Below are 18876 nucleotides of genomic sequence, written 5' to 3'. Positions count from 1 at the left end.
CTGTGACTCTCTCCCGCATTTCGCGATAATACAAAACGTGCTGCCTTTCTTTTAACTTTTTCGATGTACTCCGTCAGTCCTATCTGGTAAGGATCCCACACCGCGCAGCAGTATTCTAAAAGACGACGGACAAGCGTAGTGTAGGCAGTCTCCTTAGTAGGTCTGTTACATTTTCTAAGTGTCCTGTAAATAAAACGCAGTCTTTGGTTAGCCTTCCCCACAACATTTTCTATGTGTTCCTTTCAATTTAAGTTGTTCGTAATTGCAATACCTAGGTATTTAGTTGAATTTACGGCTTTTAGAGTAGACTGATTTATCGTGTAACCGAAGTTTAACGAGTTCCTTTTAGCACTCATGTGAATGACCTCACACTTTTCTTTATTTAGGGTCAACTGCCACTTTTCTCACCATTCAGGTATCTTTTCTAAATCGCTTTGCAGTTTGTTTTGATCTTCTAATGACTTCATTAGTCTATAAACGACAGCGTCATCTGCAAACAGTCGAAGACAGCTGCACGGATTGTCTCCCAAATCGTTTATATAGATAAGGAACAGCAAAGGGCGTATAACGCTACCTTGGGGAACGCCAGAAATCACTTCTGTTTTACTCTATGACTTTCCCTCAATTACTAAGAACTGTGACCCCTGACAGGAAATCACAGATCCAGTCACATAACTGAGACGATATTCGATAAGCACGCAATTTCACTACGAGCCGCTTGTGTGGTACAGTGTCAAAAGCCTTCCGGAAATCCAGAAATACGGAATCGACCTGAAATCCCTTGTCAATAGAACTCAATACTTCATGTGAATAAAGAGCTACTCGTGTTTCACAGGAACAATGTTTTCTAAACCCATGTTGACTGTGTGTCAATAGACCGTTTTCTTCGAGATAATTCATAATATTCGAACACAATGTATGTTCGAAAATCCTGCTGCATATCGACGTTAACGATATGGGCCTGTAATTTAGTGGATTACTCGTAGTACCTTTCTTGAATATTGGTGTGACCTATGCAGCTTTCCAGTCTTTGGGTACGGATCTTTTGTCGAGCGAACGGTTGTATATGATTGTTAAGTATGGAGCTAATGCATCAGTATACTCTGAAAGGAACCTAATTGGTATACAGTCTGCACCGGAAGACTATCTTTTATTAAGTGATTCAAGTTGCTTCACTACTCCGAGGATATTTACTTCTACGTTACTCATGTTGGCAGCTGTTCTCGATTCGAATTCTGGAATATTTGCTTCGTCTTCTTTTGTGAAGGCATTTCGGAAGGCTGTGTTTAGTAACTCTGCTTTGGCAGCACTGTCTTCGATAGTATATCCATTGCTATCGGGCAGAGAAGGCATTGACTGTGTCTTGCCGCCAGCGCAGTTCACATACGGCAAGAATCTCTTTGGATTTTCTGCCAGGTTTCGAGACAGTTTCGTTGTGTAAACTGTTAAGGCATCTCGCATTGAAGTCAGCGCTAAATTTCGAGCTTCTATAGAAGATCGCCAATCTTGGGGATTTTGCTTCTGTTTAAATTTGGAATGTTTGTTTCGTTGTTTCTGCAACAGTGTTCTAACCCGTTTTGTGTACCAAGGAGGATCAGCTCCGTCGTTTGTTAATTTATATGGAATACATCTGTCAGTTGCTGCGATACTATTTCTTTGAATTTAAGCCATATCTGGTCTACACTTATATTATTAATTTGGAATAATATGTACAACAACGCTACAGTTTCCAGTGGACTACATCCAGAGAATGAAAAATGATGGGTTGAGAGAAGATTCAGGCAAAGGAAGTGTATTTACGGAAACTATTTTCTGCACTCTTGGCAAAGGTCTCCAAAGATCTTAAACTGGTTGTGTTGTTGTTGTCTTCAGTCCTGAGACTGGTTTGATGCAGCTCTTCATGCTAATCTATCCTGTGCAAGCTTCTTCATCTCCCAGTACTTACTGCAACCTACATCCTTCTGAATCTGCTTAGTGTATTCATCTCTTGGTCTCCCTCTCCGATTTTTACCCTCCACGCTGCCCTCCAATGCTAAATTTGTGATCCCTTGATGCCTCAGAACATGTCCTACCAACCGGTCCCTTCTTCTCGCCAAGTTGTGCCACAAACTCCTCTTCTCCCCAATTCTATTCCATACCTCCTCATTAGTTATGTGATCTACGCCTCTAATCTTCAGCATTCTTCTGTAGCACCACATTTCGAAAGCTTCTATTCTCTTCTTGTCCAAACTATTTACCGTCCATGTTTCACTTCCACACATGGCTACACTCCACACAAATACTTTCAGAAACAACTTCCTGTCATTTAAATCTATAATCGATGTTAACAAATTTCTCTTCTTCAGAAACGCTTTCCTCGCCATTGCCAGTCTACATTTTATATCCTCTCTACTTCGACCATCATCAGTTATTTTGCTCCCCAGATAGCAAAACTCATTTACTACTTTAAGTCTCTCATTTCCTAATCTAATACCCTCAACATCACCCGACTTAATTCGACTACACACCATTATCCTCGTTTTGCTTTTGTTGATGTTCATCTTATATCCTCCCTTCAAGACACCATCCATTCCGTTCAACTGCTCTTCTAAGTCCTTTGCTGTCTCTGACAGAATTACAATGTCATCGGCGAACCTCAAAGTTTTTACTTCTTCTCCATGAATTTTAATACCTACTCCAAACTTTTCTTTTGTTTCCTTTACTGCTTGCTCAATATACAGATTGAATAACATCGGGGACAGGCTACAACCCTGCCTCTCTCCCTTCCCAACCACTGCTTCCCATTCATGTCCCTCGACTCTTATAACTGCCATCTGGTTTCTGTACAAATTGTAAATAGCCTTTCGCTCCTTGTATTTTACCCCTGCCACCTTTAGAATTTGAAAGAGAGTATTCCAGTCAACATTGTCAAAATCTTTCTCTAAGTCTACAAATGCTAGAAACGTAGGTTTGCCTTTCATTAATCTTTCTTCCAAGATAAGTCGTAAGGTCAGTATTGCCTCACGTGTTCCAGTATTTCTACGGAATCCAAACTGATCTTCCCCGAGGTCGGCTTCTACTAGTTTTTCCATTCGTCTGTAAAGAATTCGTGTTAGTATTTTGCAGCTGTGGCTTATTAAACTGATTGTTCGGTAATTTTCACATCTGTCAACACCTGCTTTCTTTGGGATTGGAATTATTATATTCGTCTTGAAGTCTGAGGGTATTTCGCCTGTTTCATACATCTTGCTCACCAGATGGTAGAGTTTTGTCAGGACTGGCTCTCCCAAGGCCGTCAGTAGTTCCGATGGAATGTTGTCTACTCCGGGGGCCTTGTTTCGACTCAGGTCTTTCAGTGCTCTGTCAAACTCTTCACGCAGTATCGTATCTCCCATTTCATCTTCATCTACATCCTCTTCCATTTGCATAATATTGTCCTCAAGTTCATCGCCCTTGTATAGACCCTCTATATACTCCTTCCACCTCCTTTCCCTTCTTTGCTTAGAACTGGCTTTTCATCATAGCTCTTGATATTCACGCAAGTGGTTCTCCTTTCTCCAAAGGTCTCTTTAATTTTCCTGTAGGCAGTATCTATCTTACCCCTAGTGAGATAAGCCTCTACATCCTTACATTTGTCCTCTAGCCATCCCTGCTTAGCCATTTTGCACTTCCTGTCGATCTCATTTTTCAGACGCTTGTATTCCTTTTTGCCTGCTTTATTTACTGCATTTTTATATTTTCTCCTTTCATCAATTAAATTCAATATTTCTTCTGTTACCCAAGGATTTCTACTAGCCCTCGTCTTTTTACCTACTTGATCCTCTGCTGCCTTCACTATCTCATCCCTCAAAGCTACCCATTCTTCTTCTACTGTATTTCTTTCCCCCATTCCTGTCAATTGTTCCCTTATGCTCTCCCTGAAACTCTGTACAACCTCTGGTTCTTTCAGTTTATCCAGGTCCCATCTTCTTAAATTCCCATATTTTTGCAGTTTCTTCAGTTTTAATCTAGAGTTCATAACCAGTAGATTGTGGTCAGAGTCCACATCTGCACCTGGAAATGTCTTACAATTTAAAACCTGGTTCCTAAATCTCTGTCTTACCATTATGTAATCTATCTGATACCTTTTACGGTCTCCAGGGTTCTTCCATGTATACAACCTTCTTTCATGATTCTTGAACCAAGTTTTAGCTATGATCAAGTTATGCTCTGCGCAAAATTCTACCAGGCGGCTTCCTCTTTCATTTCTTAGCCCCAATCCATATTCACCTACTACGTTTCCTTCTCTCCCTTTTCCTACACTCGAATTCCACTCACCCATGACTATTAATTTTTCGTCTCCCTTCACTATCTGAATAATTTATTTTATTTCATCATACATTTCTTCAATTTCTTCGTCATCTGCAGAGCTAGTTTGCATATAAACTTGTACTACTGTAGTAGGTGTGGGCTTCGTATCTATCTTGGCCACAATAATGTGTTCACTATGCTGTTTGTAGTAGCTTACCCGCATTCCTATTTTCCTATTCATTATTAAACCTACTCCTGCATTACCCCTATTTGACTTTGTCTTTATAACCCTCTAGTCACCTGACCAGAAATCTTGTTCCTCCTGCCACCGAACTTCACTAATTCCCACTATATCTAACTTTAACCTATTCATTTTCCTTTTCCAATTTTTTAACCCACCTGCCCGATTAAGGGATCTGACATTCCACGCACCGATCCGTAGAACGCCAGTTCTCTTTCTCCTGATAACGACATCCTCTTGAGTAGTCCCCGCCCGGAGATCCGAATGGGGGACTATTTTACTTCCGGAATATTTTACCCAAGAGGACGCCATCATCATTTAATCATACAGTAAAGCTGCATGCTCTCGGGAAAAATTACGGCCGTAGTTTCCCCTTGCTTTCAGCCGTTCGCAGTACCAGCACAGCAAGGCCGTTTTGGTTATTGTTACAAGGCCACATCAGTCAATTATCCAGACTGTTGCCCTTGCAACTACTGAAAAGGCTGCTGCCCCTCTTCAGGAACCACACGTTTGTCGTCTGGCCTCTCAACAGATACCCCTCTGTTGTGGTTGTACCTACGGTACGGCTATCTGTATCGCTGAGGCGCGCAAGCCTCCCCACCAACGGCAAGGTCCATGGTTCATGGGGGATGGCTTAAACTGGTATGAAAGAAAAATCTCTATAAACGGAGCTTATCTGAACAACATTTGATGTTTGCTTTGGATGCAGTGGAAATTCAGGAAGAAAAATGAACAGGGCAAGTGTGACACTAAGCCCAATAATTAATTAAAATTACATGAAAATAATGTACGATCAATATGATGATAGGGGAATAGTAAAGATTAATGATGAAATTAATAAAATGTTGATGAATTTGTGTACTCTGGTCAAATAAAAAAATAAGTGGATGTACAGTTAAAGAAATAGGGTACATATGATCTGAAGATAGTTTGAGAAACAAACTGTATTCGAAAGTAAATACCCAATTTGTCTTAAATGGAAAGTCTTCAACGACCAGTATATACCACCACTACTAACAAAAGTGAAATATGGATGTTAAATGCACAAACATTTCAAAAGTTGATGACTGCCCGACAAGTACGGAATGGAACTATGCATTTTGGGCATAACTAGTAGGCACACAATCAAATGGATAAGACGAAAGACAGGAGTCGAAGGCGAGACAGTGACCGACACTGAACTGCAAAAGGAGACTGTGTTGAATTCCTCGTGATAAGACAATATCTAGAGGATGAACTACAGAAAGATAGTTGACAACAAAGAAACAGGCTAGAAATCTTCCATGCGAAAATCAAAACATCACAATACAGATAAACCTTGAAAAATCTATATTCCCAATAGGTGATAAACGGCTGGTGACGAGCTTCAGTGTCATTATCAAGTTGCACTGGCGTTATGAAATCGCAATGTTTCTATTTTTATGTAATTCCTACAGCAAACCGCTAATGCTGTTTATTTGGTGGTAATATAAATGAAGCTCATGAAATAAAGTTTTAATGTTGCTGGAAAAGGGTAAATAACTTCTTGTTACGAACAATACTGAAACAATTAATATACAGCTTTATGTGGCGGAAAATAGTGCACATTAAGATAGGGTAACACTTGCCCCGATTCTTCTGCATCACTGAAAGAAAAAGCGGCGGAATACTTATAAGTATATATCACAGGGGTGGACAAAAATATGGAAACGCCAAAAAGACAACGCTTTGTCATGTCCAATACGGTGTAGGAAAATTGTTGGCACTCAAAATATTTTCCAGTCGTCTCGGGATGGATAAATACAGGCCCTGTATGGGTTCCAAGAGAAACTTACACTGTTCTACCTACAAAATAGTGGCAAGTTCAGATAACGATTATGGAGGTGGATAAGCGATCACGCGCCCTCTTCTCCAAATTATGCAACAGAGGCTGAATTATGTTCACATCTGGCGTCACTGTTGGCCATGGGAGATGCGACAGTTAATCCTCGTGCTCACAAAACTAGTCCTTGACGATGCGAGATGTGTGAAAAGGACCCTTGTCATGCAACACATCACCACTTGGAAACAAACATTGTACCATGGGAATGAACCAGATCAGTCAAATTGCTCACATAATCCTTGGCAGTAATGCTGCATTGCAGAGTACCCATGAGGCCATGGAAAACATGCCGCCTAAATCATCACTGAACCCCGCCATGCTCCATCTTTGTGCGTAAACGTAACCAGAAGGTGAGAACTATTGGAAACAAGACACTTCCGATCAAATGACTTTTCTCCACTGCTCCACAGTCAAGGTTTATGTCTTCGGCACCACGTTTTCCAGATACAGGTATTTTCATTACTGATGAGTAGTTTTGGAATTACAGCTAGTCCTGGAATTGCCTGCTTATGAGCTCCTTTCGTCTTGTTTTGATGCTGACAGAGTTCGAGAGTGCGACATTCAGTTCCGCACTGACTTTTGCAGCTGTCTTCCTCTTTTTATTTCTCGCCACAATCCTCTTCAACGACCTTCCCACGATCACACTACACACACATTTTCGTTCGCGTTGTGACTTAGCGGCTGTTGTTTTTCCATTTTCCCTGTATGGCGTATAAATCTCCCATACGGTGGGTGCGTCTTGAAACACAAAACACTTCGGCTGAGTTCACTCGGCTCCGATATAACGCACTCATAAGTACACGGAACCTTATTGAAAACATTTCAAAGTTGCAGTTTATGGTCAAATACAACGAGCGCAACCTGCAAACTCGACTAGCATCTGCGGTCATGTTCAGGCATGCAGCTCCAGCGGTGTTTCCATGTTTTTGCCCAAACCTTGTATATTGAAGATTGTGCCGGTCACTCACAATAAAATTCAATAACATGACAAGACAGCAAAAGTCCGAATAAACGAACAAACTTTGCGAAGCAGCAAATATAATCCTGTTGGAATGTTGAATTCTTCGGCAGTTTTTGATAAGTTATGTTATTACTACGCACTTAACTGGCGTCACAAATACTGAACGAGTATCTTAGGTAAATAAATCTGACAGGGCCCTAAAACCAGGAAACTTGTTGGGAAGGTAAGGACAACACATAGAAAACAAATCTGCAGTAAAAATATTTCACAGTGCTCTGTGTTATCAAAGTATCTATGAGGTACTAGAAAGATCAATTGATGTTAGATTGCAAACAGCAGACTTACCCTGTCTTGTTGATAGTGTTGTCATAGGTTGCTCTTAGTGTGTAATGCCTGGGAGGTGAACTATCCCGTTGCACGTGAGCACTGCTGTCATGGTAATGCAACACTACCTTGTTCTCAGATTGGGGATCCCATGTGGCATACACCACAACTGGGTCCGCTCTCACCGAAATTGCAACAGTCGCGAACAGTAGAAAAAGCCACATCTTCGATACGATCTTCCTCCAACTGCAGCAGCGCAGCTAATGACAGCAGCCGGTGTCCCATACAGCCTTTACCGGCTTCACGAATCCTGCGCATGCGCACGACATGGAAAATTGTGACTGAGATGGCAGCACTGTACTCCAGTGCCTGATTCGTCAACAGAACACGAAGTCTAATGCGTCTACGCTTTGCTAGATCTATTTAAAGGCAATTCTCAGTGGCTGTCAAGGAACGAAACGTTGAAACATTCCACAAAGCATTTCAGAATGCTTCGCAAAGATCTTCAAGGGTACGGAACATTATCGTCAAGGTTTTTCGGGAAGAAATGTGTTCTTGACGATGTCTGCTAACATGGGAAGCATTCCCTCATGTTAAATTGCATCTGTACTCTGCAAACCACTTTGGTTTCAGTTCGCTTGAAGATGATTGCTTAAATATCTCTGTGTTGTTGTAATTAATCTGGTCTTCGCGGTCCTTACGGGGGCGATGTATAAGAGCTTAATACTGTTTACTGAAACATTCTAAACGGCACCGGATCTACGATGTTTCCGAACGAGGGCAAAAACTCGCTAGTGGTTCCCCCACTATCCCTCTCGAACGTTTGAGATACGCCAGAAATTTTTAAAAAATCGATTTTTCAAAAATATATTCATTTTGTAGCTCATATCTTTCTCAAGAGTTTGATGTATGAAACATATACGTATATTCGGGAAATGTAAAACATTTTACGTGTATTTGGCATTAAGTGTGCCAAAATAGAGTGCCATACCTCATCACGCAGCATTCTTCTGTGGCATCACTTTATTTCGCTCTGTGGAATTCAAGCGCGTATATTTTGTAATGGAAGCCATCAAACGATGTTGTGATAATAAATAAATTACAAAGAAACACATATTCAAGACAGTAGAAATTAAAATGTTCTGTGGCGCCTCTCCTGCTCCCAGTCGGACATCCTACCCTCCCTTAAAAAAATGTCACAGTTAATACTGTGTGGGATTATTTGTAACCGGAAGAGTAAGAAATCTTCAGAAAATATTCACTCTTTATTGCCTATTATCTAATAACTTTCTCCTTTGCGTGACGTAAAATTAAATATATGAAGCATAAAATCAGTAACGACAAGAGACAGTGCACATTTCTTCAATCCTTAGGTCCCAACATTTTTTTCTCTCTAATCTTGCTACAGCTTTACACGGCGTGCTTTCCTTTCTGCGAAAGAATCTTTTACTTCATCAAGGTTCGTCAAACGCTTTCCTATATGATAAATCAAAATGCCATTGTGTAATACAGAAAAAGCTGGTAATACGAATAGTACCCAAGACTGATGTGGTTGCTTGATTTGATTACATGTGTTTTGTCACTGTCTATTAAATAAAAGGAAACAGGCGTTTCTAATGTTGCAGCAATTGTAACACACGGTAAATAAGCGAGACTGTTTTGGTGCAAATGGTCTGTTTCATGTACCTCATTTACATAAATAACATGATAGAATATAATTCACAAAGTACCAATATCAAATGCCTATTAGGCCTACTACAAGAAAAAGTTTTATGTTAGGAAATAGTTTCACATTTCATTTTTATGCTCCAGTTTCTCAAACACGAGATCGAAGAACAGTAAGTTTTTTATTTCTAGATACAACGAGAATTCTCCTGACAGAGACATCAGGTACATTATGCACAGTCATATGTGTTCTGTGCCGCATACAGATATATCATAGTTGGGAGGGATGGGAGCAAATAGTTACATGGCAAGTGCTTGAAGTAATCAAAGTAAATCAACTTATGATTCACCGAGCGAGGTGCCGCAGTGACTAGCACACTGGACTCGCATTCGGGAGGACGACGGTTCAATCCCGGACATATCTGAAGACTGTTTCCTTCATTGATCGACAACTTCAGTTGCCATCTCTCCATCTGTACGGAACATTGATTGTAGGAATGTAGTGTAGTTGGCTGCCTTGTAAAGTTCTCTTTGGTGATCCTGGATACTGACTGCAGTTGCAGTAGCGTCCAAGATAAGCTATTTCGACTCATTCAGTGCAACTTCAGGATCCAATGTTCTTAATACCTGATGACCCATTTACCACTGCACCTTCGTTGCACATACGGTTTTATTACGTGAGATGTGTAAAATTTCTTGATAGGTTCCTTTTCCGCAGAAGGTTTTGTTAAGTGGTAATGACTATTTGAAACTTTCTTTTTCTTTCTTTTGTGTTTGGCAAGCTTTGACTACACAAAATGATTCGAGAATAGCTTGAACATCACACATGGAGAACTCTGTAGGATCCGGTGTACAGTGGCCTTAAGGGAGGCCATATTTACTATAATGTCTGAAGTTCTTTGTGTACAAAGACCCTTCTGTCTCTATGATTCTTTGGTGCCTTAGGACATACTCGGGCCATCCTGCCTTGTAGTTGGTGATTGAACTGCATCAAAGCCCCTGTAGTTGGATGATGCCGTGGATTAGTAGAGATGAGCTCGGCGAAAAGTTGTAATTGTTCCCCGTACACCAGTTGTGCTGCAGAGTAGTGCAGGTCCCCTTCGACTGCTGTTCTAGCCCTAACAGCACTAGCGGTAGTGTTACGGTCCACTGACCATCGCTGCTCATTAGAGCAGCTTTTCATGTTCTGTGTAGCCATTGCCCACAGGATGGTTGCAGTCCTTTGATGTAGGAGCTCATGTTCTGCTGTTATGGGTTGCGACATCCCAAACCTCGCGATCCAGTTCATGATCGGACTATGGCCACTGTTTCTGCTGCCATGTCTGTGATCGGGATGACCTCTGGGCAGCACACGAACATGTCTGTTGCCTTGACACCGGGGAGCAAACCGGTGTATCTGCCCCGAGCGGCAATTTCAGTGAGCGCCAAATTCTTTTTCTTGAAGGAAAAAAAACCTTGTTTCACAAAGCGCCTAGTATCCCGCACATGTTGGTCTATCGATTATTCATATGATTTTGAAACGCATCCCTGTTGGTTTTTGAACATGTTTGAACACATTCTAGGTTGACTTCTGAACGAATCGTAAGTCGATTTTTAAATGCCTGCATAGTGTATGTGTTGTGTCTGCTAGAGGAATCCTCTTCACATCTAGAAATAAAAAAAAATTTACCGCAGACAAAAGAAGACGGGGCTATACGCACTGAGCCGAATAAACCCGAACTGGTGAATGCCAATCGTTGTTTGTTTATGTGGTTGATTGGAAGTGCGAATGATCAGCGTTGTTATAATTATTAACCAGAGTGGAAATAAACGGCTAACAGGACTAAAAGGTAAGAAATATTACATATTATCCGGTGTACCCAAGAAAATGAAATTTTGAAACAAAAATTTGCCTTAGCAGCACACTACTAGGGGCCAGTTGTACAGTCCCCTGTTAGCAGCCGCTTAGGATCTATTCTCGAATAGAGCGGAAAACGCGTTATGCGAATACGTAATAACGCCTAACGGGAGTATAAACGCGGGATCAACTGCACCCGTGATTCTGAAAGGGTTAGTGAAGTTAACTGGAGACAATGTTCTGACGATGGCAGGAATTTGTCAAGAGAAGATTGACTGTTCGACCGAGGAAGAAGAAGAAACGGAGACATCACACAAATTGGATGGAAGAATATGACGATTCCAAATTTATATAAAAATTTCGTATTACTACCTTTCGATCTCATGCCTGAAAAACTGGAGCATATGAATGAAATGTGAAACTATTTCCTAACATAAAACTTTCTGCTTATAGTGGATCTAATAGACATTTGATGTCGGTGCTTCATGAATTATATTCTGTCGTGTTATTTATGTAATGAGGTACATAAAATTGACCATTTACGCCAAAGAGTCTCGCTTATTTGGACTTTGTTACAATTGCTGCGATATTTGAAAGGCCTTTTTCATTTTATCTAGCACACGGTGAGAAAATAAACGCAATCAAATCGAGAAACCACACCTATCTTGGGTACTAAACGTATTGACAGCTTTTACAGTGTTAGACAACGACATTTCGATTCTTCATGTATCAAAAGGTTTGACGAACTTTGGAGTGGTAATAGAACTTTCGCAGACAGGAAAGCACGCCGCCGGCCAATGTGAACGAGCGGTTCTAGGCGCTTCAGTCTGGAACCGCGCGACCGCTACGGTCGCGCGGTTCAAATCCTGCCTCGGGCGTGAATGTGTGTGATGTCCTTAGGTTAGTTAGGTTTAAGTAGTTCTAAGTCTAGAGGACTGATTACCTCAGATGTTAAGTCCCATAGTGCTCAGGGTCATTTGAAAGCACGCCGTTTAAAGCTGTAGCGAGACTAGACAGAGAAAAAAAGAAATACTGGGACCTAAGGATCGAAGGAAAGTGTTCTGTCTTGCTTGTCTCTTCTGGTTTTACGGTTCCTATATTTAATTCCTTCCCCCATGAACCATAGACCTTGCCGTTGGTGGGGAGGCTTGCGTGCCTCAACGATACAGATAGCCGTACCGTAGGTGCAACCACAACGGAGGGGTATCTGTTGAGAGGCCAGACAAACGTGTGGTTCCTGAAGAGGGGCAGCAGCCTTTTCAGTAGTTGCAGGGGCAACAGTCTGGATAATTGACTGATCTGGCCTTGTAACACTAACCAAAACGGCCTTGCTGTTGTGGTACTGCGAATGGCTGAAAGCAAGGGGAAACTACGGCCGTAATTTTTCCCAAGGGCATGCAGCTTTACTGTATGGTTAAATGATGGCGGCGTCCTCTTGGGTAAAATATTCCGGAGGTAAAACAGTCCTCCATTCGGATCTCCGGGCGGGAACTACTCAAGAGGACGTTGTTATCAGGAGAAAGAAAACTGGCGTTCTACGGATCGGAGCGTGGAATGTCAGATCCCTTAATCGGGCAGGTAGGTTAGAAAATTTAAAAAGGGAAATGGATAGGTTAAAGTTAGATGTAGTGGGAATTAGTGAAGTTCGGTGGCAGGAGGAACAAGACTTTTGGTCAGGTGAATAAAGGGTTATACATACAAAATCATATAGGGGTAATGCAGGAGTAGGTTTAATAATGAATAAAAAAACAGGAGTGCGGGTAAGCTACTACAAACAGCATAGTGAACGCATTATTGTGGCCAAGATAGACACGAAGCCCATGCCTACTACAGTAGTACAAGTTTATATGCCAACTAGCTCTGCAGATGATGAAGAAATTGATGAAATGTATGATGAGATAAAAGAAATTATTCAGGTAGTGAAGGGAGACGAAAATTTAATAGTCATGGGTGACTGGAATTCAACAGTAGGAAAAGGAAGAGAAGGAAACCTAGTAGAAGAATATGGATTAGGGCTAAGAAGCCGCCTGGTAGAATTTTGCACAGAGCATAACTTAATCATAGCTAACACTTGGTTTAAGAATCATGAAAGAAGGTTGTGTACATGGAAGAACCCTGGAGATACTAGAAGGTTTCAGATAGATTATATAATGGTAAGACAGAGATTTAAGAACCAGGTTTTAAATTGTAAGACATTTCCAGGGGCAGATGTGGACTCTGACCACAATCTATTGGTTATGAACTGTAGATTAAAACTGAAGAAACTGCAAAAAGGTGGGAATTTAAGGAGATGGGACCTAGATAAACTGAAAGAACCAGAGGTTGTACAGAGTTTCAGGGAGAGCATAAGGGAACAATTGACAGGAATGGGGGAAAGAAATACAGTAGAAGAAGAATGGGTAGCTTTGAGGGATGAGATAGTGAAGGCAGCGGAGGATCAAGTAGGTAAAAAGACGAGGGCTAGTAGAAATCCTTGGGTAACAGAAGAGATACTGAATTTAACTGATGAAAGGAGAAAATACAAAAATGCAGTAAATGAAGCAGGCAAAAAGGAATACAAACGTCTGAAAAATGAGATCGACAGAAAGTGCAAAATGGCTAAGTAAGGATGGCTAGAGAACAAATGTAAGGATGTAGAGGCTTATCTCACTAGGGGTAAGATAGAAAGAGGATAAAATGGATCCACTTGTATGAATATCAAGAGCTCAGATGGAAACCCAGTTTTAAGCAAAGAAGTGAAAGCAGAAAGGTGGAAGGAGTATATAGAGGGTCTATACAAGGGCGATGTTCTTTGAGGACAATATTATGGAAATGGAAGAGGATGTAGATAAACATGAAATGGGAGATATGATACTGCGTGAAGAGTTTGACAGAGCACTGAAAGACCTGAGTCGAAACAAGGCCCCCGGAGTAGACAACATTCCATCGGAACTACTGACAGCCTTGGGAGAGCCAGTCCTGACAAAACTCTACCATCTGGTGAGCAAGATGTATGAAACAGGCGAAATACCCTCAGACTTCAAGAAGAATATAATAATTCCAATCCCAAAGAAAGCAGGTGTTGACAGATGTGAAAATTACCGAACTATCAGTTTAATAAGTCACAGCTGCAAAATACTAATGCGAATTCTTTACAGACGAATGGAAAAACTAGTAGAAGACGACCTCGGGGAAGATCAGTTTGGATTCTGTAGAAATGTTGGAACACATGAGGCAATACTGACCTTACGACTTATCTTAGAAGAAAGATTAAGGAAAGGCAAACCTACGTTTCTAGCATTTTTAGACTTAGAGAAAGATTTTGACAATGTAGACTGGAATACTCTCTTTCAAATTCTGAAGGTGGCAGGGGTAAAATACAGGGAGTGAAAGGCTATTTACAATTTATACAGAAACCAGATGGCAGTTATAAGAGTCGAGGGACATGAAAGGGAAGCAGTGGTTGGGAAGGGAGTGAGATAGGGTTGTAGCCTCTGCCCGATGCTATTCAATCTGTATATTGAGCAAGCAGTAAAGGAAACAAAAGAAAAGTTCGGAGTAGGCATTAAAATCCATGGAGAAGAAATAAAAACTTTGAGGTTCGCGATGACATTGTAATTCTGTCAGAGACAGCAAAGAACTTGCAAGAGCAGTTGAATGGAATGGACAGTTCCTTGAAAGGAGGGTATAAGATGAACATCAACACGAGCAAAACGAGGATAATGGAATGTAGTCGAATTAAAAGTCGGGTGATGCTGAGGGAATTAGATTAGGAAATGAGACACTTAAAGTAGTAAAGGAGTTTTGCTGTTTGGGGAGCAAAATAACTGATGATGGTCGAAGTAGAGAGGATATAAAATGTAGACTGGCAATGGCAAGGAAAGTGTTTCTGAAGAAGAGAAATTTTTTAACATCGAGTATAGATTTAAGTGTCAGGAAGTCATTTCTGAAAGTATTTGTATGGAGTGTAACCTGTATGGAAGTGAAACATGGACGATAAATAGTTTAGACAAGAAGAGAATAGAAGCTTTTGAAATGTGGTGCTACAGAAGAATGCAGAAGATTAGATGGGTAGATCACATAACTAATGAGGAGGTATTGAATAGAATTGGGGAGAAGTGGAGTTTGTGGCACAACTTGACTAGAAGAAGGGATCGGTTGGTAGGACATGTTCTGAGGCATCAAGGGATCACCAATTTAATACTGGAGGGCAGCGTGGAGGGTAAAAATCGTAGAGGGAGACCAAGAAGTGAGTACACTAAGCAGATTCAGGAGATGAATCTTGCACAGGATAGAGTAGCATGGAGAGCTGCATCAAACCAGTCTCAGGACTGAAAACCACAACAACAACAACATATTTTATTCTATATCACACATAAGAGGAAGTTATTAGTAAATAGGCAATAAAGAGTGCAGATTTTCTGAAGAGTTCTTATTCTCCCGGTCATACATTATCCCACGTAGTAGCAATTGTGAGTTTTTTGTACGGGGAATAGGACGTCAAATAAGGGTGACTAGGTGCAGCAGAGGCACCACAGGACATTTAAATTTCCACTGTCCTGAATTTAGGTTTGATGGTTTACGTTACAAAATGTAAACGTTTGAATTCCACAGAACGAAATACAGTGAACTGCAATAGAAGAATCCTGTGTGAAGAAGTGTGGCACTGCACTTTGGCACACTTAAGACCGAATAGCATGTCTTGCATTTCCTCAAATGTATGTGTTTCATATATCAAACATCAGAAAGATGTCTGCAACAAAATGAAGATATTTTTGAATTTTTTTTTTTTTTCTGACGTCCTGTCTCAAACACTCGAGGGGGCTGGGGGGAGGGAATATCATAGACCTCAAATACCTCATCGTTTTGTGGCATACAGGGTGATTGAGGAGGAATGTCACATAATTTTTTAGGTGATTCTACATATGAAAATAATCCGAAAAAGTCCCATGAACATGTGTCCTTACCAAAATGTCATGTAGGTGCTGAGGTGGACAGAATAATGGGGGGCAGATGACTGATATATCCTACAAGAAGTGTTTGTGTTCTCCAACAGATGACAGCTCTGTGATGTCAATCGAGGCAACAGCTGCAAGTGTGCCCAGTGCACAGTCTTTGGTTGGATCAGTCAACAGTCGTGAGGCCATGTGCATGTCATGCTCGAGTGTTGTTTAACTGACCAAGCCCACCGTGTCCATGAATACCAACATTTTGCATACCCAAGCAGAGTATGCCGATATGTTGTTTGTATATGGGTGTTGTTATGGCAGTACCCATGCAGCTATCACAGAATACCAGAGACAGTTCCCTGTGCCAGGTTTCCTGGATTTGTCAAACATTATATAGACCCAGAACCCTACTTGAGGCTGTACAGCCAGTTGAGGAAGTGCAAGACATTACTGCAATTATGTAATGGAGTGCCACCACCAGTACATGGCTCACTAGCCATGAGCTCAATATTCCACAAATGCAAGTGTGGCATATGTTACATTCTGAGGGCTTGTATCCATTTCATGTGTGGCCCATGCAACATTTGCATCCAGGTGATACAGTAAGCAGACAAAACAATTTTGTGAATGGTTGGCTGTACACAAAGACGTCATGCAATACATTTTATTTATAGACAAGGCTACATTTACACACAATTGTATCATGATCACCACCAGTTCTCATACATTGGTGGTGGAGAACCCACACAGCACTAGGGAAACAAGATTCCATGTTAGGTCCTCAGTGAACATATGGTGTGATATGACTGATGACCTGGTGATAGGGGCTGTGTTCCTGCCAAATAATATGGCAGCTGCAGCATATGCACATTTTCTGATAGAAGATCTACCCGCAGTTTTGAAGATGTGACAATAGAGCAATGACAGCAAATGTACCTGCAACATGATGGCTCACTAATTCACTGTACCTAACAAGTATCCCGTCCGCCCCTCGTGGTCTCGCGGTAGCGTTATCGCTTCCCAAGGACGGGGTCCCGGGTTTGATTCCCGGCGGGGTCACGGATTTTTCCTGCCTCGAGATGACTGGGTGTTGTTGTGTCGTCTTCATCATCATCATTCATCTCCATTACGGTCGGAGGAAGGCAACGGCAAACCACCTCCATTAGGACCTTGCCTAGTAAAGCGGTGCGGGTGTCCCGCGTCGTTCCCCTACACTCTGTAAAGAAGCATGGGACTTCATTTCCATTTCCAACAAGTATCCCAGTGTCTTAATAACACATTTCCTCTATGGTGAATTGGCTATGGCAGACCCACTGATTGGTTTGCCTGATCACCTGACCTAACCCCATTAGACTTGAAGGTGGATACATGTGGAGAATTGTCTCTCACATCGCTAAGGCCATTACCTGCATTAAAGCCTACCGAGATGATGTTCAATGTGCAACACAATGCACTCTCTAATCCACTGGCAAGTGCACTGAGATGTGTGAAGGACTTTTTGAACACCTCTTGTAGAGTGGATCAGTCATCTGTCGTACCAATATTACGTCCACCATGCAACTGTACAACATTTTGGTAAAATTCACTTTTGTATTAATAATCATTCATGGAAGTGCTTCCGTTCCATAGCAACTGAAAATTAGACACATGTTCATAGGAATTTTTCAGTTTCTTTTCACTTGCAGTGTCACCTCACAAATTATGTGGCATTTCTCCTGAAACACCCTATATATGAGCATTGCATGCTATGGGCGATGTCACAACACATTGTTGCTTGTAGTTCAGGCGTGTAAACTTGTGTTAGGTTAAGTGCAGAATTTCACTTTTCAAGGAGCTGTTGCAGGTTGCTGTCTTCTTGTTGCCCCTCTGAAGTTTATTTCCATGGAATAGTTCTGTGCTAGCACAAGAAGTCCGTCACTACACTCTCTTTCCTACAGATTTATCTTGTGTCGGTAGTAAATTGTGATATGTATTCCGCCTGTCAACACTGTCTTGGCGTGCAGTGGTCATCACTTCTATAAAAAATGTTGTAAATGGTGCGCGATTGGTGTACACTGTGAAATGCTTTACTTCCCCTGAGCAAATGAAGTATTTTGTCACCACATCAGTCATTACAGTTCCCTGTCTATTGCTCTCCACTTTTTCTGTGCCTGAGGGAGGATTTTTGAAAAAAAAATGCTAGAGGTTGCCACATTCCTCTGACCTATTGCTGCAATGGTGCCCTGATGGTATTCTGACTATCCTAGTCACCCTATCATTAATGCTAATGGTGCAGCATAGTGAGGGTGCATAAGAAACACAGCATGAGCTGCATAGTCCTTGAGTTTATGGAATGCATATAACTGCTCCTGTGTCCAATTCACGTTTTGCCCTCCAAACATATATTGACCTATTAAGATGTCAGTAGTTCCATGATTTTGAGCATATACCAATGGTAGTAGCTTGGTGATCCTAAAAAAGAAAACTCTTAGTTCATTGTAGGCTTGCCAACTGGCATGTTCTGAATGAATGACACACTATCTGTCAATGGCAGAATGCCTGCTGCTTACACTCTGAAACCAAGAAACCCACTCCACTCTAGCTAGACGTGTTTGTCTCTATTTACGATTATTCTGTACTCCCTTACTCATTGAAAGTGCTGTCAGGTGCGATTTGTGTTGCTCCGATGAGATGTAGAACACTAATGTGTCATCCATTTAAGAGAACACGAAGTCCAAGCCTCTAACAACTTGGTGGGTATATTTTGCACAGATTTGTGACGTATTCTTGAAACCGTAAAGCATGTATCGG

At 41.4% G+C, this 18876-nt stretch overlaps 1 protein-coding gene across 1 annotated transcript in view; it reads right to left on the bottom strand.

Annotated features, from left to right (window-relative positions):
* LOC126199327 (putative phospholipase B-like 2) overlaps positions 1-7941 on the bottom strand; it is a 182636-nt gene extending 174695 nt beyond the window's left edge. The window contains exon 1 of the mRNA XM_049936175.1: positions 7678-7941. Within this exon, the coding sequence (XP_049792132.1) occupies positions 7678-7880 (203 nt within the window). The 5' untranslated portion in view covers positions 7881-7941. The remainder of the gene's footprint in view (positions 1-7677) is intronic.
* Between the last annotated feature and the right edge of the window lie 10935 nt (positions 7942-18876).

This window comes from Schistocerca nitens, chromosome 1 (assembly GCF_023898315.1).
Source record: "Schistocerca nitens isolate TAMUIC-IGC-003100 chromosome 1, iqSchNite1.1, whole genome shotgun sequence".
NCBI lineage: Eukaryota > Metazoa > Arthropoda > Insecta > Orthoptera > Acrididae > Schistocerca > Schistocerca nitens.
This window is presented reverse-complemented; position numbering and strand designations above follow the sequence as displayed.